General features: G+C 43.8%; 1 protein-coding gene across 2 annotated transcripts; it reads right to left on the minus strand.

Moving 5' to 3' along the window:
- Positions 1 to 1,727: 1,727 nt before the first annotated feature.
- b4galt4 (UDP-Gal:betaGlcNAc beta 1,4- galactosyltransferase, polypeptide 4) lies at positions 1,728 to 21,027 on the minus strand. 2 transcript variants are annotated; one of them, XM_072692593.1, is made up of 7 exons: positions 20,957 to 21,027; positions 16,099 to 16,705; positions 11,707 to 11,939; positions 10,886 to 11,073; positions 10,537 to 10,659; positions 8,331 to 8,435; positions 1,728 to 6,550 (listed from the first exon to the last, which is right to left on the minus strand). In XM_072692593.1, the coding sequence occupies exons 2-7, from the start codon at positions 16,430 to 16,432 to the stop codon at positions 6,409 to 6,411; spliced, it is 1,125 nt and encodes a 374-aa protein (XP_072548694.1). In that variant the 5' UTR covers positions 16,433 to 16,705; positions 20,957 to 21,027; the 3' UTR covers positions 1,728 to 6,408. The 2 variants fall into 2 exon arrangements, with proteins under 2 accessions (XP_072548694.1, XP_072548702.1); XM_072692601.1 differs by lacking the exon at positions 20,957 to 21,027 and adding an exon at positions 16,795 to 16,836.
- Positions 21,028 to 22,976: the final 1,949 nt, after the last annotated feature.

The raw sequence follows: 22,976 nt of genomic DNA on the forward strand, positions 1-22,976 counted from the left end.
ACCTTATTGCTGAGTACCGGCAGATACAGATCCAATCCGAGTACCTTATTGCTGAGTACCGGCAGATACAGATCCAAACCGAGTACCTTATTGCTGAGTACCGGCCGATACCGATTTGATCCTAGAACCTTAATCATCCAATCAGAGTCCCTTAATGCTGAGTACTGGCAGATACAGATCCAATCCGAGTACCTTATTGCTGAGCACCGGCCGATACCAAATCTGATCCAAGAACCTTAATCATCCAATTTATTGCTGAGTACCGGCCGATACCGATCTGATCCTAGAACCTTAATAGTCCAATCAGAGTCCCTTAATGCTGAGTACCGGCAGATACAGATCCAATCCGAGTACCTTATTGCTGAGTACCGGCAGATACAGATCCAATCCGAGTACCTTATTGCTGAGTACCGGCAGATACAGATCCAATCCGAGTACCTTATTGCTGAGTACCGGCCGATACCGATTTGATCCTAGAACCTTAATAATCCAATCAGAGTCCCTTAATGCTGAGTATCGGCAGATACAGATCCAATCCGAGTACCTTATTGCTGAGTACCGGCCGATACCGATCCGATCAAAGTACCTTAATCATCCAATTCGAGTACCTTAATGCTGAGTACTGGCAGATACAGATCCAATCCGAGTACCTTATTGCTGAGCACCGGCCGATACCAAATCTGATCCAAGAACCTTAATAATCCAATCTGAGTACCTTAATGCTAAGTCTCAGATGATACCTATCCATGTACCGTAAAGTATCGGCCAATACTGATCCAACCCAAGTACCTAAATGATCCAATTTGAGTGTCGACTGATCCCATTCCAACTTAAATACCTTAATGCTGAGTATGGGCCAAGACCAATCCAATCTGAGTACCATAATGCTGAGTCTCGGCCGATACTGATCAGAGTACCATAATGCTGAGCACGGCCGATACTGATCTGATCCAAGTACCTTAATGATCCAATTAGAGTAACGTAATTCTGAGTGTCAGTCAATACCATTCCAATCCAAACACCTTAAAGCTGAGTCTCAGATGATGCTGAGTATCAGCCGATGCTGATCCGATTCTGCATTAGCTACCGGGTAGCTTGTTCCAGCATTATGTTTGTTTCCGCTGTACACTGTATGGACAAAAGTATTGGGACACCTGCTTATTTGTTATAATTTCTTCTGAAATCAAGGGTATTAAAAAATACGCTGATCCTGCTGTTGTTGGAGTAACTGTCTCTACTGTCCAGAGAAGAAGCTAGGCTTTCTACTAATGACTTTGGAGAAGCATTGCTGTGAGGATTTGATCGAGTGTTAGTGAGGTCAGGGTATTGGATAGATGATCACCACCCCACCTCATCATCCCCAACTCATCCCAGAAGTACTGGATGGAGCTCCACCACCACCATTATTCCAGAGAACACAGTTCCTCCACTGCTCCACAGCTAAATGCTGCTGGGGGGCTTTATATACCCCTCTAGCCTGAACAGGGCACCAGTTAATCACAGGGTCCCACACACACACACCATTCAAGGCCAATTCACCTACCATGTGTGTTTTTAGGAGATGGGAGCACACTGGAGTAACACACTGGGAGCACACTGTGCCTGCACCTGCATGTAAAACAGGGGGTCGATACTTTTTCACAGCACTGCACTGTGTGTTAATAAGAGAGACACGAGGCAGAACGTCATTCACAACCAGTACTTGTGCTGAAAACGTTTGATCTTTAGGAAATAATTTATTGAAATGCTTCAGAACCCGACAGCGGGTCCACAGTTCTACACTGTGAGCTTTACTCCAGAACCGCTATTCGTTTCAGCACAGAACTACAAAACCAGGCATGAAAGTGATAGGTTGGACAAAAGTATTGGGACAGTCTTAGTGGCACTTCATGGATCTGTATGCTGAACACACCCGGCGCCTAAACAGATATAAAAGCATATCATAATAAAGTAGAATAAAGCAGAATGATCTGAGAATAATCAGAGAGTGCGAATACAATCAAATAACACAATGTGCCTCATGATCAAAGAGACTTGCACTGGATTTGCCCAGTACATGCTAAACATTTAGAGATAATGAAAATGACAACTGGGCTCAACTCAGCACAAAACAGAGGGAAGTAAACAAACAAAAATATCAGATTTATAATAAGATCAGTTTGTAAACAATAATAAGGCAGTAAACATCTTCCTGCCATACGGGTTTCCCTTCAGAACGTCCTCCAGCAGCGCAGGTTCACACCCTGTATAAACCCTGTATATCAGCCATAACATTAAAACCACCAACACAGATTAACAGCCCTCCAGACCACCCAGAGGCTGCCGAGGGGTGGATCTACATACTAGGCAGAGAGTAAACGGTCAGTTCCTGAAGCAGGAAAAATGGACAAGCGCAAGAATCTGAGACACTTTGACAAGAAGAACCAAGCTGTGAGGTTCTAGACATTGACTGGGTCAGAACTTCTCCAGAACACCAGACAGGCAGGTCCGGTATGCAGTGGTCAGGACCTACAGGCTTTGAAGGATCTGCTGCTAAAGCCTGAAGATGTCCAGATAGCACAGGTCCTTCGAGTCCAGGACTCAAAGAGCCAAAGCTGATTGGGCGGCAACATAAGGCAGGTGGTTTTAATGTTCTGGCTGATTGCTGAATTCATTTTGGATCAAACTTGTTGATCCATTTGTTACAAAATGGTGAGAAAATGAAAGTAAAAGGACAGCTGGGGTTTAAGAGAATTGTGCAAAATAATAAAAAAATGTAATAAAATAAACAATACTCCACCCCTGCTCCACCCACACTCTCTGCGGTTCACTCGCCGGTTTTGTGGTGGACGGGATTTGTGTTGGCAACTGAATGACAAACCTGACCAACATCATTTGGTACTGACAAAAACCTTCTGTTACAGAAATGGCAGATTTTACAGAAGAAAAACAAACCTTCCTAACTTTCAATGGACGCAGGGCTGGACGATCTGGTCAAAATATTGTATCACGATATTTAAAGACATTTTCACGATGCACGATATTCATCACGACAGACGCCAGATTTTTTTCAACCTACCACCCGAACACTCTCCCCTCTTTAGTACAGTGATATTCAACAACTTTATTAACTTCGCCCAGTTAAACCAGACTGATTACACTGTTTGTAATGAAACGTGCAGCTGGACAGTGTTCTTCAAGCACTGACCATATCCTCCATATGCTTAAAAAGTGATAAAATATCACGTGATCTCACGATACGATAAAATATCGTCATATTGCCCAGCCCTAAAAGGAAGTCACTGTGAAAAGATTTTATTCTGAGTCATTTTGGAGCATTTCTATTGGTCCGTTCATCAAGAAATTCTGATACAGTATAAAGATCCACAGCCAGATTTACATCATGTAATAAAAACAGCTAAAATCTGTATAAAATGTAGATTTATAATTATTATTATAATAGATTAATAATATTGCATTTTTTTGTAGTGTATTTTTGCTTAATATATATTAATATCTGCAGCACTGGTCAAGAGTTTGGACACGCTTGGTTGAACGTGTGCTGACTATCATCTTAAAAACATTTGGGTGGGTGACCATATGTGACTTTTTAGGAGGACACTGGGAAACACAGGCACCCACCATACTTCAAGTAGGCCCGTGGCAGTGTGTGTATGTGTGTGTGTGTGTGTGAGGGTGGAGTATGCTAATGTACAACCTACGACTTAGGCCTACTTGGAAGCCACCGCTCCAGCCACTACAGTGGATACCCCGTGTGTCCCTAGATGACGATCAGCACACATTCAACCAGGTGTGCCCAAACTTTTGACTGGTACTGTAATTAGCAACATACAAGATTTATGAGCAGCACCGCTGAGCAGTGGTGGCCACTGTTGGGGGCCTTGAGCAAGACCCTTCGACCTCTCTCTGCTATCCCGGGCTCTGGGTGGGTGTGTGTGCTCACTGCCCCTAGTTCACTAGTGTGTGTGAGTGTGTTCGCTACCACAGAAGGGTCGCAACGTGATGACGAATGGACCAATAGAAATGCTCCAATTCTTTTACAATATTACAATAAGTAAATAAGCTCTGTCAGACTGTTATGTTCTGATTGGCTGCCCTCTTCAGGTGTGTGCCCCCCATGCGCATACACTACACCCCCGCTTTACACCACTGAAATAGCAACCCGCCTGAAAAACACACACCGACACGCCCCCTAAATCAAGCTACACGGTGCGAGGCTGACGGCTCACCTAAAAAACATTGCTAAAATAGGGCCTCCTGTGTTGATTGGTGGGGTGTTCAAATTCTTGTTCGTTTCTGGTAAGGATGCACGATGTGTGTGTTGTAGCATATTCTGACCCAGAAGGCCCAGCACTGCCTTGCCCTTCACGTCCATGAGGAGTGTGTAGAAGCTGGTAAAGACAAACTGGTGAGGATTTGAGACTCTGAGCCTCATCTGGACGTTTTCTGAACCACTAGTGAACAAAAGTAATAGGAAATCACGGCTGTTGTGAAGATCGGAGTGATAAGAGCGCGTGCACACACACACACACACACACACACACACACACACACACACACACACACACACACACACTCGTCTGAAACGCTCTCTGCCTGAACACTGACCCACATTTAAAGGGGGCTCATTTCAACACCTGTTCCCAAAACTAATTAGTGTCCAAAATAAACCTCGTTAATGACACGGACCTGAGGCACCCTGCGCTGCCTCTAAAACTTCAAACCCCTCAGAGATGCAGTCTGAACATCATTAGAGACCCCACTGTCAACACTCACCTCCTTAACTCCCTCCCCTCTCTCTCTCAGAGACGTTTCAACACATTTCCCAACTGATGCAAAAGTTTAGGCACCCACAGCAATGAGTGACTCTTTACAGAGTCCTACAATAGTCTACATTTGACTTACATATTTGGTTTCTGTAGTCCACATATGATATCTGTGTGGTTTTACACACCAAAGCAGTAATAATCCTTTTTTAATATATTTTTTATATATATAAATTCATTTCAGACGGGTATTTTTTTTTACCTGTTTTCTCCCCAATTTAGATCGCCAATTACCCAGTTCTCTCCCTCCTCCCCCCATCACACGCAACGCCCCCAACACCAGTGAGGGTGAGACCAACACATGCCCCCTCAGACACGTGCCCAGCCAGCCACACCTCTTTCTCACACTGCCGCCAATGCCACGTCACCAGGCAGCCAACCAACGCGCTGCATACCCGGCTCTGACGCACCGGCTAGCAGAAGCCAGTGACGGCCAGCGTCGCACTAGACTGATGTGGGAGGGGGGGGGAGAGAGAGCGCCATCTACCCACCCTAGAGAGAGCCAGGCCAATCACGCTCTCTGAAGGCCCCGGCTGCCGAGGGCTAGCAGCGTGATCGGGATACGAACCAGCGACCCTCTGATCACAGTGACAGCGCCTTAGTCTGTTATTGCTCGAAAGTGAGTGGGTGGAGCTAAACTGCTGTAGGCTGAATGGGCGGTCATTTATGAACACATTCATGGTTGTGACATCACAACCACAGGGAATTACCTACGTGTTTTTCTTTTCTCCACGGCTTAGTTCCCAATGTTTACATACTTTGAACTTTATATAATATGCAAATTTAGTTGTTTTGCCTGATATGAGCCCTTTGAGATCATTGTGATATATTTTGGGAAGGAATAATTACTTGGTTGCCCTAAGCGATCTGGACTTAGCGGCGGTGGTGAACAGAACCAGAGCCTGGACCTCTACAAGCTCCCTCTCGAAAAGAGTTACTACAGCTAGTCATCTGAAACAAAAATAATAATAAAAACGAATCATCTGAAAAACACTAAATGTAATCATAGTAACGGCATCTTAATAACGGACATTACCCGAGGTTGCACAAAGTTATGATAAAATTGAGCTGGATTGGTGTAACTTCCATATGAATTCAGATCTGGCTGTTCACACTGAGGTCACGGGTATCGGATACGTATCGAATTTCAGCACCATTCAGAGCGAGGTCTGCTGTTCACACTGCCATCGAACCTGTGCTACACATGAAGAAGAAGATCAGATTCGGACAACTTCCTGTGTAAAGCAGCTCTTATGACCGTTTGAACCACTAAATTACAGCAGGAATTAAAAAAATTGGTGACTCTCTATTTTTTTAAACTAGGGATTCAGTGAGAAACAGGTGCCTAAACTTTTGCACATACATGTGAAAATGTCTGCACCAATGGCAGAATAACTCTTGAGGCTGTCAGGTATTAGTGTATAGGCACTCAGTAGAAAGTAGAAACCGTAGTTAGCAGTCAAGAGTTCTGCTGGAACGGGCTGGTTCTACCGCTACTGGATTTCCAGGCTACAGTAAACTGCACGCTGTCCATTCCAGTTCAGTCCACTCTGAGGGCAGACCAGGCAGCTTCGGGCTGGACTCAGCGGACGGACAGGGGCTTGCCTATGTCCACTGTGACGTTAATGTAGAGTGGGGGTCGCTCCACTGATAGAGTTTTATAAGAGCAGGAGTTCAGGCCGTCCTTCTTCCACATTTGCGGCGTCCGGCCCAGCAGACGCATCCTGTGGACAGAAGAAATGCTGTTAAATCATCCAATAACGCTTTAACCTAGACCTTCATATAGATTAGGCAGCCTAGTTTAATGGAGATACAGGGTAAATATTTAATTCCCATAAATAATTATGAAATAACCAAAAATAATTACATAAATAATAAAATAAAAGTATTTGGACATCTGCTCATTCATTCTGTTTCCTCAGAAACCTGAGGATTGAACGCATGAGGTCAGGATGTTGGAATGTGCACCAACCAACTTCACCCCCAACTCCCCAACTTATCCCAATTGTATTGGATGGAGCTCCACCAACCATCATTCCAGAGAACACAGCTCCACAGTTCAACACTGGGGGGCTTTATACCCCTCTATTAGCCCACGCCTGGCATTATTAAGCAGCATGGTGCCAATAGGTTCATGATGTTGATCTGCTCCTGCAGAGAGTCCTATTCTATGGGCAGTACTAGACAAGCTTTGTGTGTGGATTTGCACATCTGTGGTGTCCACAAACCTTTGGCACTCAGAGTACAGGCAGTGTTTACCTTTCTAAATCAAACTGCCCTGTGGTCAGGGGGAGAGGGAGTGGACCTAATGCTAAAGGAATCTATCAGTTAGGTGGGAGAAGTGCTGGAAGGCAGCTGAGCCACAGCACAAAGACCACCAACAGCAATGACCTCAGCACCCAGGCATGGACTACTGCAGGTTTTAATGGGGAAATATCACAAAGCACTCCCACAGTGCGGAGTTAGGAGATTAGGCTCCGACTGGGCTTCGGTCGGTTTCTTTTTCAGACTTCCTTGTTCTGTGAGTTTTACATTCCAGTGGGTTTGTTTGAACGGAGGCATAAAAAATGACTCGGGCAGTGAAAGGCATGCGGAACAGGACCGGAGGAACAGTGTTATTGTGGTGTTTTTACCCTGTAATAAAATTCTGTGGTAGAAAAAAAGAGCACAAGAACTAAACAAACAGCTCCTTAATCCAGATTTCAGATCATCCAACTATTTTTATGTCCAAATGTTTGTGGACACCCCTTCCAATGAATGCATTCAGCTACTTTAAGTTGCACTAATCACTGATACAAATACACACAGCTTGTCTAGACCCTGTAGAGAAGAAGTACTGCCAGTAGAATAGGACTCTCTGGAGCCGATAAACATCATGAACCTATTGGCTCCATGCGTTCTAATAATGCCAGGCGTGGCCTAGAGGGGTATAAAGCCCCCCAGCATTGAGGAGCTGTGAAGCACTGGAGGAACTGTGTTCTCTGGAATTATGCTTGGTGCTTCATCCAATACTTTTAGGATGAGCTGGGGAGGTTCTTGTCACTAAAGGCAATCAAATCCTCACAGCAATGCACCTCCAAAATCTGTGATTATATAAAGACAGTTACTCCAACAAAAGCTTCATACACTCAAATTTAATACCCTTGATTTAAGAAGAAATGACGAATGAGATGGTGTCCCAATACTTTTGTCCATATAGTGTAGGCTTTTACACTGAAGTGATGTGGGGAGGGAGTGAGTGCACCATCCACCAAGGCCAATTGTGCTCTCTCTGGCTCAAGGCCAGGTCTACGCCAGGTCCTAAGAATTTGTTGGAGCCAATCGTTCAGAATGTCGCAACACCGCTAATCCGTAATTCATTTGCATAAAGTTGCCATGGTTACCAATCGCCTACTCCCATAGGAAGTGACGGGTGGCATGTTGTGTAGTGTGAACGCAGGGTAAAGAAGCGAACACGTCTTGGCTGTTTGTGAGTTTTGCCTTGCCCGGACCCTCTAAACCAACCTGTCTTTGTTGACCTCGTTGCCGCTGTCCCTCTTGTGGAACACCATGGTATAGCGGGCGATCTTCGGCAACGGCCGCACGATCTTCATCCCCTGTAGCTGCACCCTGAAAAAAAACAAAAACAAAACGAGAGTTTTAAGGTTAAAACAGTGCGGGAGTAGGATGAACTCATCATTTAGGCTAAATTATCTGATAATAATAATCAATAATAAAAAATATTTATAATATGTACTGTACTGAAGTCAATGCACAGACGTTCGCTCTTCCAATCCAAAGGCTCTGTCCTCAAATACACACAAAACAAAAACTCCTAAAGCTAGCATGAGCTTTCTGCTCCAAATGCATTCCCTCACTCTTCCTTCCTGATTTATCTGAACATCCTGAACATCTGTGCACATTTTATCCAGCTGACTTCTCATTTATTGACTATCTGAGCAGGGTTCTTAACAGGCTTGACTGGGTCATATTATCAACATGCAAACCGTCTCCATTTTATCCTTGCTTGTGATCAAAGAACGAGGATATAAGGTCCTTAATGAAGACGGGAACAAAGTACCTTCTCATTTGCACAGTTCACTTCAGCCAAATGTGTGGCAGCAGTGCAGTGAATACATAGATCAGGCAGATCTGGTCCAACCGTGAGAACGAAGAAAACCGTGATCCCAGTGATTCTAAGCGTGGAAATGATTGGGATTGCTGGTTTGAGTATCTCCAGAACTCCTAAGATCTGGATCTCCTGAGATGTTCAGCACAACAGTCTCTAGAGTTGAAGTCTCAGAATGGAGTAATAAAGAAAACACATCCAGTGAGCTTCAGTTCTGCACTTCTGCAGATGGAAACGTCTCAGTCAGGCTGGTTAGAGCTGACAGAAAGGCTACAGTAGCTCAGATAACCAAGGACAACACCTCCAACCTTGAGGAGGATGGATGAGCGACAACAGCAGAAGATCCACTTCAGGTTTAGAAGACCACCTCTGTCCGCCAAGAACAGAAAGCTGAGGCTGCAGCAGCTCAGCACAGGCTCACCAACACTGGGCGGTTGAAGACTACATTTCTGCTGAGGAACATCACAGGGTCAGAATTTGGCACCAACAGCTTGAATGCATGGACCCAATCTGCCAGGCTGGTGGAGGTGGTGGTGTAGTGGTGTGGAGAAGGTTAACACCAATAAATCGTCACTAGAAGGGCACAGACTGTTTGAATATTAGTGCTGACCATGTGCATCCCTTACTGACCAGTTTACCAACTGGTTTCATGAACATGACAATGAGCTCAGTGTTCTTTAGTGCATGGTATCCAGTAGAGGACCTTTGGGATGTGGTAAAACGGTAGACTACAGAACATCTGCACGGACTGAGTGACGGAATCAGGTCAACGTGGACCAGAACCTCAAAGGAATCTGTTTAGAGAGCAAAACTAGGCTCTACCCAGTGTTAGCAACGCTATTCCTAATAAAGTGCTCGGTTTGTGCCATTGTTTTTCTCCCCAATTTTAGTCATTTCCAGTTCTCACCCACTAGCTACTACTAGCTACCCACCAACTACAGGCCAGAGCTCGAGTTCTACGGTTGAAGCGCACATATCCAACCTTTCCCTCAATTTTACAAAAGCTGGAGCACTCTGTATTCACCATATGTCCAAAAGTTTGTGGACACCCCTTTTAATACAGGCATTCAGCTTGTTTGTGATGCACCCATTACTGAAACAGCTTGTCTAGCCCCTGTAAAGAGGTGTTGCTAATACAATAGGACCTCTGGAGCAGATAAACATCAGGCCACCTACGCCAGGTGGGGGCTAGAGGGGCATAAAGCCCCCCAGTATTAAGCAGTGGAGCAGTGAAAGAACTGTTCTGTGTTCTCTGGAATGATGGATGGTGAAGCACCATCCCATATTTTGAGGATGACTTATGGAGTTGGGAATGATGAGGTGGGGTGGTGATCATCTTCCAACATCCTGACTTTAATGATGCTCTTGTCGCTGAATGCAATCAAATCCAAACAACAATGCTTTTCCAAAATCTGGTAGAAAGCCTTCTTCTTCTTCCCTGCATAGTAGCGACACTAACTCCAACAACTTTTTTAATACCCCTGATTTCATACGACATGATGGATGAGGTGTCCAAATACTTTTGTCCTTATAGTGTAAGTTCAGAGTGACTAGGTGGGGCTAAACCGCCACCGTAAGCCTAACGAGAATGGTGGGCGGTACCGTATCCGGAGGTCGTCGTCCTCGCCTCCCCAGCCCCAGTATGTGTTGGGGAAGCCGTTGACTTTGAAGAACTGCTCCCTCGTCATGGCCGTCACACCCCCAAAGTATCCTTTGTATCTCAGCCTGCAGAGAGTCAACATTAGTCACACTGTGAGTCTTCATATGAGGATCTACACGGTGTTTGCAGAACTCTGTAAATGTGAGCTATTTACACAGACTGACAGGATACAGATCTTACAATGTCTCACAATAAACTTTATGGATTTCAAATAACCACACACTATTTCCCAGCCTGTGAAATGGACGCCCGACACCTTACGCAATCAAAAGCCAACCCGCCCATACGCACCTGTAGCCGGTGGAATTCCTGCCCACCACCAAGTGCTTGGGTTGATCTTCACATGTATACAAATTGCGATCGTTTTCAGGGACCAGATCAACGTCGTGGAAGATGAAGCAGTCCCAGCTGTAGTCTTTCAGAGCCTCTAGGTAGCCGACATTTAACAACTTGGCCCTGTTAAACGTGGCTTCTCCGGTCTGTGAGACACAAACACACCTGACGTGAATCTCTCATGTATAAAACACAGCCTGCTAATCATTAGCCAAGTCATCATAAAGCCTGGACACCAATCCAACAGGGTCAGGTCTATGTTTTTATTACTTTTATTACTATTATTTTTATTAAAATCGCTTGCCACATGCAGAAACAACTGCATACAATATACTGACAAAAGTATTGGGACACCTGCTCGTTTATCACTGCTTCTTCTAAAATCAAGGGTATTAAAAAGAGCTGATCCTGCTTTTGTTGGAGGAACTATCTGTAACTATACTGGATTTTGGAGGAGCATAATCCATCATTCCAGAGACCACAGTTACACAGCTTAATGCTGGGGGGGCTTTATACCCCGCTCTAGCCCACCCCGGCAAGGTTTATCTGCTCCAGAGAGTCCTATTCTATTGGCAGCATTTCTCTACAGGGACTAGACAAGCTGTCTCAGCTTGTCCAGAAATGCCTGTGTACAGCCGTCCATGAGGGGGCTCTCTGAGCTTTGTGATTTGTATTTACAGCAGTGGAGTAAAAGTGAATTACACTGCCCAACTGTAGGGGGAGGCGGCTTAGCTTACGTTAGCGTTTCCTGACCGAGCTCTACAGCGCAGAAAGCCCACCTGGTGGATGACGTAGATGCCGTAGTGGAGCTGTTGCCTCTGCAGGAACGGGTGCAGGTGGTACAGGAGATAGAGGAGATGTTTCTCACGGTTCCGGTGAGGGATGAGGACGGCAACGCTCTGCCTGGCTGTGCAGTCCGCAGGTTCATACTGACCCTTCACCACACCCCCGTTCTGTTCCTCCACCTGCCGCAGGGTCAGGGTGCTCTCGAACGACAGCTTCATCTCTCCACCTTCAATTAAAACAGTACGTAGTTTAATACCCGGTGTTATTTGTGTTGCGTTTCTACAACGTTTGAAATCACCAGTTGTCATTCCGCAAAAAAAAAAAAAAAAAAAAAAAAAAACTGTGACAAAAGTATATGGACACCTGCACCATTCACATTCGTTTCTTTGAAACCAAGAATATTTAAAAGAGCTGATCCTGCTTTTGTTGGAGTAATTGTCTCTGCCTTCCATGGAATAAAGGCTTTCTAATAGCTTTGCTGTGAGGGTTTGATAGCATCCGGCAAAGAGAGAGCGTTAGTTAGGTCAGGATGTTGGATAACCACCCCGTCTTATCATCCTCAACTCCCCAAGTCATTCCAAAAGTACTGGATGGAGCTCCACCATCATCATTCCAGAGAACACAGTTCTTCCTCTGCTCCACAGCTCAATGCTGGGGGGCTTTATATACACCCCTCTAGCCCACACCTGGCATTAGGCATGGCATCAGCAATGGGTGCAACTTAACTGAAAACAATTTTATAAATAAAATATACAAAATAAATATATATAAAAATATATATAAATATATAAACATATATATATAAATAAAAATAAAATAAATATATAAATATATATATAAAATATATATAAATATAATTAGAAAGCTTCTAAATATTCTCTTAAAAAGTGGTCATTATTTTCTTTTTGTGGTTTTCTAATGTAGTAAAGACTTTTATTCTGTATTTTCTATTTTTATTGAAATTATCTACTATTTTCTTTATTCAGTTAAATTTATGCTGGATGCCGAAATTGAGAAAAAAACAGAAACAAGCCAAACTAATAAAAATCCACCATGGAAAACATGAGAACTGCAGCCTGACGTTGAGAAGTCATTATTTTCCTAAAAAATATAATATAAAAACTTAAAAACACAGATGCTTATTTACCAAACTTTACCTTAAAGCCTATTCCCACAGTTTCCACAGATTCAGACATTCCAGTGTTTTCTTATTGGGATTTGTTCAGTTTAGGAGGACAGTGGGACCCAATGGGAAGAGCAGAGCTGTAAATCGTGACTTCACAAACTATGATTATTAGGACGATACTGAATGAGGTGAATGAGGCCCGCTGTCTTTTCTTTCTTCTTTAAAGCTGCTGTTTCGTAACGAGCTGCTGAACGTAACAATGAGCAAAGTCAAACCAACACACCAACAATTACACAGCAATGGCAGAGGGAGGGCTATTCGAGGCCAACCCCCAATGTTTGCCTTGTATTAGAGTGCAGGATCTCAGCACACAGTGAGCTGAAATGCAGTGTTTGGAAGGGTGTGCTTCACTGGCTGTGGTTAAACACGGCGCAGGCTGAGGCCCAGACGCATCCCACCCCGACACACAGCTGCAGAGAGCCTGTAATGTGTAAACAGCCACATTCACTCAGCAGGTGCTGCGAGATTCAGCGCTGAGGGAACAGTTACACCTCCCGCCTGCGTCCTGAACCTGCTAATGCCTGAATCTGGACTTCTTATGAAACTAATATGGGGTGGAAAAGTTTACACTACATTTCCAGTAAACTATTGGGGTCTCGTAAAACTTGCGCTCGGAAAGTTCAGAAATATTCCAAAATGTAAACTTTCCATGGAAATGTTGGGAACTTAATTGGAATTAACAGGAAATATTGGATAATTTAAAGGAACTAGATCATACACTTTTATCAATGTACCCTTTTTGGCCTAATAATAGTTATATAATATATTTTATATATATATTAGTTATTTACAAGGAGAATTTACAAGGAGATTTAGGGGACAGCGAGCGGCTGTGAGATTACACCTGGATTTAATAGCTGCTTAAATGTCTGAATGCTGTTACTGTCAATAAAAACACAACCCTCGTCAAAACTGACCTGACTTTAGGCGATCCAAATGTGAAAGTCCAAATGTGTGCTTTCAGTGGTGGCGAGTGTCCGGTTTCTAGAAATCATCTGGACATGAGCTGGACATGTGATTGAGGGATGGACAGTGAATGCAGGGGGCGTGGTCTTCACAATAGCCTGGCAGTGTGTAATGTGCCACGTGTCTGGGATTGAGGAGCAGCTTTGCTATTCAGCTGTTTTGGTCTCATATCTAATTATTTTAGATATTTAGATTCTGCTTCAGTAGATTTTTAGCAACTATATGTAATTTTATCTTTGAATATTTCCATTTTACTCCTATTTATACCATAAATTCCTGTTAATTTCCAAGGTAAATTTCCCAACTTTGAAAATTCACAGAATTTTGCAAACCTACTAATACTATTTAATGAATTAATTAATGAATTACTAAATAATTACTAGTTGTTTGAAGGTGTGGGACTGAAGTAGAAGCCTACATCCAGGCCTTCAGGGAAAACCCCGGTCAACCCTGCAGGCCTGTACGAGGGCACATACTTCAAATGATAAGTTACAGATTAGTTATAAATTTTTATAGTTATTTTCCTGCCCTAATCAAAGCAGGCACTGGTGTTAAATAAAACCAGTTTAACTGCCCGTCAGCACCAAGTCTGACACATCAAACTCTGTGGCATGCTTTTCTTAATACTAACTTTAGTTATATGGACCAAAGGTGTGTAAGGATCCACCCATTATTGTTTGATCAGAGACATAACCTGATGAATGGATGCAGCAATCGAGCCAAAAAGAACTACACACTACACAGCCACAGCATTAAAATCTCCCGGTATGCAGTGGTCAGTACCTACCAAAAGTGCTCCAAGGAAGGACAACCAGTGAACCAGCGACTGAAGGCCCCACCTCACAACTTACAGGACCTAAAGGATCTGCTGCTACGGTCTGAAGGTGTCCAGATATCACAGGACACCTTCAGACGGTCTTGTGGAGTGCATGCCTTGATCGGTCAGAGCTGTTTTGGTCCAGGAGGGGGCCTACACAATATTAGGCAGGTGGTTTTAATGTTATGGCTGATCGCTGTACACAATCAGTAGTGGCTCATATTCCTGTTCCTACTAAATAGTAGTTTTTTTACACATGGTCAGAAGATTGTGGGTTTGAATCCCAAGGATGCTGCCAATGTTTTTTTGCCAGTATCAATTAAGCTAGGGGATGTCAACTTCAGTGCTGCTACTGGCCAATCAGACTCTACTGATCACCAATCAGTGTTGAAAGTTTGGATGTGAAGTGATCAATAAGATCCATAACTATAATGAGATGTGGAGGCTTCATTAGCTGTTCACTGCTTTAGTTGTTTAGGCTTGGCTGATGATTGATATTATCGAATATAACAATATTAAAACTAAATGCTAATATTATGCTAATTATTAATAAATCAATAACAGGAGAAAGCAGGGCAAAAGTGAAGCAACCGCAGTTCTAGCTCCTCTGCTGGCTGGTTGCAGTATGATGTGTAGCTCCGCCCATCCCCATATGTTTCAGTGAAAAAACAACAGCCCCGCCCATTTTCCATCTCATTTTCCTAATTCTAGCAGCTGGTTCTCCCTGTGCTGATATTGGCCCATTTTGAGTTTCCCTCAGAAATCAGTCTTCAACCCATACTCTGCTCTATCGTAAGAAGGCGGGGCTACACCTAGGAAGTGTGAAGTGATTGACAGACAGCCTTGGCAGGAAGAGACCGGTCATCTGCAGCAGGACCTGCATGGCGCCCCCTTTCTGTTCAGTACATGGTGGAGCTGAGGTGTAGAGGAACTTTTAGTGGTGGAGCGCTGTTCCACTTACCGGACAAACTGGGAGTCCAGGGGGAAATCCGCTCAGCTTCTGCGCTGAAAGCTCAGTGAAGACGGTCTGAGACACTGAGGCTTGCTCTGGGAGAAGGGGGAGTGTCTGAATCTGGCTCAACATCTGGTTTCTACCCTGGTTGCAAATTTGGCGGACAGTTTGGGCTGCATTTCTACAGAACGGATGGGAGCGGAACTACTGCGTTTTCTACAGCCACTGCAATCTATGCTAATCTATCCTCTCTGAACGCCACTCTGGAAGACTATAACATGGATTTTGGCTGTGGTGAAGAATACTAGGATGTGAATGAAGCAGAGAACCTGTGGAGCATGAGCTGTGCTGGACTCCCGAGAGTAAAGAAGCTGCATGCATTCAGCAGAACAGCTGTCCACAAACTTTTGGTCATACAATGTATATATATATATACACTATAAAAGCGATTGGCTAAAACTCACGGAGCAGCGGTGATTCCTCAGGGCAGTCTGCTTTGGTGGTCTGATCGTCTTCAGTCCCCTGTTCCTGCTCCTCTCCTTCCTCCTCCTCCTCCTTCTCAGTGTCCAGCTGGTCCAGCCTGGTGTGTGAGCTCTCCGGCCCTTTCAGCACTTTCAGCTCCGCTTCCTTCCTCTCTTGGTCAGCGCTCACCAGAGGCGGCGTAGGCACCTGCTCTGTGGTCTTCACCTGCCCGTCCGAGAGCGTCGCTATCCACGCCAGCACGCACAGGCACAGCCCCAGCAGGAGAAGATACTTGGCCTTTCTTGTGAACCTGGACACGGCGGGACACAGACCCATGGCTGCGTCTCAGTGGGTGGCGCTGTGAGAACACACACGCAAAACAAACCACAAACACAGAGTCCCGGGGGTGGACATCTGCCCCGGTCTCCTGCAGGAACCCAGAAAAGCCTGGTGGACACCACTGAGGCAGCCAGTCAGGTCTTCTGAGGATCAGCTCGAGGTCGGGAATCGCTTTTGTCCCATCCTTACTTCCAGGTCTGATTGGAAAAAAGGAAAATGATCCTCCGGGTCCAATCTCCGTCAAGAAATCCAGACAACTGAAGCCGGCACCTGAAAAGAAGGGACAAAAAAGTGAAAGATCAGGTGAGGCAGGTGCCACTCCACGTTCCACAGGTGTATCCAAGCCTATCAGAGCTCACCTTCCTCCGATCACTCCTCCACGGACAATGGCACTTTTTTCCCCCCTCCTCCTCCACCTGCCGTCCCAATCCCTCCCTCCCTCCCTCCCTCTTCTCGCCCTCTTTTAAACACTTGTCTGACTCTTCCCTCCAGGCAGTCTCTAGAAACTGAGCGTACACTTCCTTAAACTCCCCCTTTTGTTCGCTGGCCAAATGCTCTTGTCATTTCAGCGTGTGAGCCTTCTCTGCTTTCGCGCTGACAGTTTTCAGAGGCTTGTGGCTTTCACGTGGACTTTTTGTTCCATCCACTTCCTTAACACAACCCTGGAAAAGGACCTTGATTTGCCCTTTATGTTAATGAATACCTCCCCACACTGCCTGGATCTTTTTTTATTGCTCTGAGCAGCCCCAGGCACGTTTACCCTGATCATTTATATCATCTTACAGCTTATCACACTATACGGACAAAAGTATTGGGACACACACTGCTCGATCACTGCTTTTTCTGAAATCAAGGGTATTAAAAAGAGCTGATCCTGCTCTGGTTGGAGTAACTGTCTCTACTGTCCAGAGAAGAAGACTTTCTACTAGGTTTTTGAAGAGGAGGATTGTTGTGATTTGAGTGTTGTTGGAGGATCAACATACCAACTCATTCCAGAAGAACTCGTCCCAGATGGTGGGGGACTTTATAACCCTCTAGCCCTCGTCTGGCATTATTAGGCAGCATGGTGCCAACAGGTTTATGCTTATCCGCTCCACAGGGTCCTATTCTATTGGCAGTACTTCTTCTCTACAGGGACTAGACAAGCTGTGTGAGCCTGTATGTGCATTTGTACACCTGTGTCAGCAATGGGTGCAGCTTTAAATAGCTGTGTCCACAAACGTTTGGACATTAGCATTTCATTAGGGAGTTTCCAGCCAGGTACCCACCACATAGAGTTTTCTTTCCTCTGCCTTTACTACAGCCTATGGCAGAACACTACCTCCACCACGTTTGACAGATAATGTGGTATGCTCTGAATCATGAGCCACTTCTTTCCTCCTCCATACTGGCTTCAGCTCCTGCTGGTTTGTGAGTCTTCAGTAAGTAAAAAAAACTGCTCAGCTAGATTAAGGTCTGCATGTTTCCATGCTTTACGGGTCATTATTATTATACTGGAGAATTTGATTGAATCTGAGCAGATTTCTCTAGTTTTAGGCACTTCAGAATTCATCCTGCTGCTTCTATCGGCAGCACATCATCGATAACCACCAGTGACCCATTTGCACTGGCAGCAACACATGCCCATGCCATAACAGTGCCTCCGCCATGTTTGACAGATGATGGAGTGTGCTGTGGATCATGAAGCTTTCCTTTTCTGCTCTGTAGTCAAGTAAGTCATGGTTTTATCAAAAGATCTGATCAGGCTTTTTAGACGTTTTCTACCAGTCTAATCTAGTCTTTTCTGTTCTTGAGGGTTATGAGTGGTTTGGATCTTGAGGTAAAACCTCTGTATTTACATTCACAAAGGCGTCACTAGGGTGTAGACTGTCTGACAACGGCACGCCTACCTCTTCGAGAGTGTTCTTGACTTGACCAGATGTTATGAAGGAAATCTGTGATTAGTTTTGGTGTTGCTGAGCTCACCAGCGAATTCCTTCCTTTAAAAGAGACCAAACTGTTGATTTAGCTGCTCCTAAAGCTTCTACTCTCTCTCTCTCTCTCTACTGATGAAGCTCCAACGTTGGACAGATGTTGAATTTTGGTTAGCTAACACCTTGGCTCTAAACCAACAACATAACAACATCTTACAGCGCTAGAATTTCACGTCGTTGTGGATGTTAACGGTGTGAAGTTTGGCAGATGTTGGGTTTTGGTCAGCATACCTCACAGCTAATGTTGGTATTTTACATCAATATGTTGATGGTTTGTAACGTGTGGAAGACGGTGGATTCTGACATCAGTACAACTTACAGCCAACAAAAAAATCAACAGCCAATCAGACCGATGCTGGCAACAGACGTTTTTCTGACGTTCTGAATTTTTTAACAGAGCTTCACTGTTACTCAGAAATTAACCTTAGCTAGTTTATATCAGCTAGAATCCAGAAGATATCCTAGAAGTCAGTCTGGAGACCCCAATACTCCACACACTCAGTACTCTCAGAAGAGGAGGGTCTTCAGTCTGGGTTTGAAGACAGTGAGCGTTGGACTCTGCTGTTCGGACACCCAGGGGAAGCTCGTTCCACCACTTCGGTGCAGGACAGTAAAAAGTCTGGACGCTCGTCTTCCGTGGATCTTAAAGGATGGCGGGTCGAGCCGAGCCGTACTTGAAGCTGGAAGGGCTCTTGGTGCAGATCTGCTTTTGATTGACCATCGCCATCAAGTACGGAGGGGCTGGCTGGTCCAGTCTTGGCTTTGTAGACCAGAGTCAGGAGGCCAGTGAAGGAACGCAGCAGAGAAGCTGAACATGGCTGAACTTATTGTTGGCCAGCTGGGTTCTGACCTGGTACGTTTCTCTAATAAGGAAAGTTTCACAAAGTTTCAAAAGGCATTAAGGGAAACCAGGTCAGTAAAATGAATCAACCTAGCTGTAACTTCATAATAACTAATATATTATTACTTCAGTGTTTTCTTTGGTGATTCAGGAACAGGGAAGATGTCTAATGATACACCTTGATCAGTTTGGTCCTGAAAAATAAAGCAGTTTTTAATGTAAGAAGGTTTATAAAGGTAAATAAAGTCAATCTGGGACTATTTTACCTCATAATTACTTGGTTATATAGTCTAATATCTTATCTAATATCTAATCTTATGTTATAATTAACATAATATAAGATTTCTATAAGCATATACATGTGTGTGTTTACTGTAATGGTACTAAATTGAGAGTAAATAAATAAAATAAATAAATAAAAATAAACCCAAATAACAGGGAAGATGTCTAATGACACATCTTGGTCAATCTGGGACTAATTCTTGATAGTCTAATTAATATAGGATAAGATAATAGGATAGGAAAAGATTTCTATAAGCATATAAGCATATATGTGTGTGTTTACTGTAATGGTACTAAATTGAGAGTAAATAAATAAAATAAATAAATAAAAATAAACCCAAATAACAGGGAAAATGTCTAATGACACGTCTTGATCAGTTTGGTCCTGAAAATAAAGCAGTTTTTAATGTAAGAAGGTTTTTAAAGGTAAATAAAGTCAATCTGGGACTATTTCACCTCATAAATACTTGGTTATATAGTCTAATATCTTATCTAATATCTAATCTTATATTATAATTAACATAATATAAGATTTCTATAAGCATATACATGTGTGTGTGTTTACTGTAATGGTACTAAATTGAGAGTAAATAAATAAAATAAATAAATAAAAATAAACCCAAATAACAGGGAAGATGTCTAATGACACATCTTGATCAGTTTGGTCCTGAAAATAAAGCAGTTTTTAATGTAAGAAGGTTTTTAAAGGTAAATAAAGTCAATCTGGGACTATTTCACCTCATAAATACTTGGTTATATAGTCTAATATCTTATCTAATATCTAATCTTATGTTATAATTAACATAATATAAGATTTCTATAAGTATATACATGTGTGTTTAAAGGGGAGATCTGTAATGGTACTAAATTGAGAGTAAATAAATAAAAATACAATATATACAATATATTATAATATACTATATATTATATAATATAATATATATATATTATAATATACTATATATATACAAATAAACCCAGATACCTAACCAGAATTTTACCAAACCCCCCAAATAACAGGGAAGATGTCTAATGACACAACTTGATCAGTTTGGTCCTGAAAAATAAAGCAGTTTTTAATGTAAGAAGGTTTTTAAAGGTAAATAAAGTCAATCTGGGACTATTTCACCTCATAAAGCACATGGTTAGATAGTGTAATGAACGCAGATTAGTCGACAGAAGCAGAATTATGTTGATAAATGTAAAAATACAGATATATAAACACATAAACACACACGTGTGTGTTTAAAGGGAGGGGGTCCGGAACAGGAGCTGCAGCCAATAGATGGAGAGTAAAGCAGCAGGCTAACGGAGCTAACGGTGACTAATACATCAATATAATCCCTGTAAATCATAATAATGCTACATATTCAGACAGGCAGCTGACTGAGGCTGAGATACAACCCAATTTAACAGATTTCTTACCAGGATTTCATCTCAGACTCCGACTTTGCTCGTAAATTCCCACCTCGGCGGCTCCCGTTACAGCCACATCTCTCAGAGTGGGCGTTACTTCCGCAAACACTGGCGTTTGGGAGGCGTAGGTCCCGCCTCCTGCGCTGCGATTGGCTGGAGGCTCTCGGACGCTGTACTACGATTGGCAAGCGGTTCTCGTTCACCGGCTGCGGATTGGGCACCGGAGAGATCGCTCACATCACCGTGGCAACAGCACTAAACGAAGTCGAGAAGAGTAGTTTGCGTACACTACGTGTCCAAATGTTTGTGGACATCTCTTCTAATGAATGCAATTGAAAGCTGCTTCAAGCTAACCCATTGTCTAGACCCTGCAGAGAAGTACTGCCAATAGAATAGGACCCTCTGCAGGAGCAGATGCAGAACATCATGAACCTCTATGGGCACCATGCTGCCTAATAATGCCAGGCGTGGGCTAGAGGGGTATATAAAGCCCCCCAGCATTGAGGAGCTGTGGAGGAACTGTGGAATTCTCTGGGATGATGGTGGTGGAGCTCCATCCAGTACCTTTGGGATACTGAGTAGGGGATGAGGTGGTGCTGATCATCCTCATCATCCAACATCCTGACATCACTAATGCTCTCTTGTCCCTGGATGCAATCAAATCCTCACAGAAATTATGCTCCCTGGACAGTAGAGACAGTCACTCCAGCAAAAGCAGGATCGATTCTTTATAATTCCCTTGATTTCAGAAGAAACCCTGATGCATGAGCAGGTGTCCCAATACTTTTGTCCATTTAGTGTACTCACAGGTGAACGTTTCAGAAGTTATTTGGACTGCATGTTTGGAATTTTAAAGATGTTTTAATACAAATTTCAAACCACGTACAAACGAGCAGGACTACACGACATGCACACAGCTGGAGATGCTGGAATGGTCAAATCCTAATAGCTAAGCAATATCAGTCTCTTTGGAGTTATCCTGTTATTCAAATACTGCTCTGTCATGGTGTTTCAACATCGAACAACATTCAGTACAATAGTCAATGTCTCAGGAGATGATGTTCCCATTGTTTACACAGTTTACAAACAACGCAAATACAGGCAGGTGGATTTCTAGTCTTTCGATATGCAACTTTACACAAAATCCCTCCCAACCCCCTAATTTTGGCTTTAAAGAGCATAAGGACCCTAAAAAATAAGTACCCAGCCAACAAGCTCATGTGTGGCTCACATGGATTTTTACTGGGACCCAATTCGGCCTCCCAAATGGGCCTTATCTTTACCTCCCTACCGGTGCCATCTAGGCCCCCGTATTCAGTGTACAACTCAGATAAGGGCCATGTTTATCCCCTCCTGGTCCATCATTGACCCTGGTGGGCATCCATATATATATCCAAATGAGTTCCCAGCTGGGCTACCCATACAGAGAGTGTTCGATTCCCGGGTTATGCTGCTTCGCCATCGGCAGCCGGAGCCTGAGAGAGCACGGCCTGCTGTGGTGGTGGTGGGTAGATGGCGATCTGGCAAAGCTGGGGATCTGCCGCTTTCCTCCGAACGCATTGGCGGCAGTTCGAAAGGAGGCTTCATAAGACTTCATATGTAGCAGAGGAGGCATGTGCATTGCAAGTAATGGCTGGGTTAATTGGCTACACTTTAAGTACCTTAACGTGCAAATGCACACATACAGATTGTCTAGATCCCGGTAGAAAAGTACTGCCAATAGAATAGGACTCTCTGGAGAGCATAAACATCATGAACCTCTTGGCACCATGCTGCCTAATGCCAGGCGTGGGCTAGAGGGGTATAAAGCCCTGGAACTGTGTTCTCTAGAATAATGCTTGGTGCTCCATCCAGTACTTTTGGGATGAGCTGGAGAGTTGGTGATAATCCAACATCTTGACCTTACTATTGCTCTTGTCATTAAATGCCATCAAATCCTCGCAGCAATGTTAGAGAATTTAAATCTTTCCTGGACAGTAGAGACAGTTACTCCAACAAAAGCAGGTTCAACTCTTTCAATACCCTTGAT

Source organism: Salminus brasiliensis, chromosome 1 (genome assembly GCF_030463535.1).
Source record: "Salminus brasiliensis chromosome 1, fSalBra1.hap2, whole genome shotgun sequence".
NCBI classification, from domain to species: Eukaryota; Metazoa; Chordata; class Actinopteri; order Characiformes; family Bryconidae; genus Salminus; species Salminus brasiliensis.

Coding starts and splice junctions, on each gene's coding strand:
- b4galt4 (XM_072692593.1), bottom strand. CDS start 16,432: ATGGGTCTGTGTCCCGCCGTGTCCAGGTTCACAAGAAAGGCCAAGTAT. Junction 11,940..16,098: donor TGAGGAATCACCGCTGCTCC/GTGAGTTTTAGC, acceptor TTTTAATTGAAG/GTGGAGAGATGAAGCTGTCG. Junction 6,551..8,330: donor AACGAGGTCAACAAAGACAG/GTTGGTTTAGAG, acceptor TTCTGTCCACAG/GATGCGTCTGCTGGGCCGGA.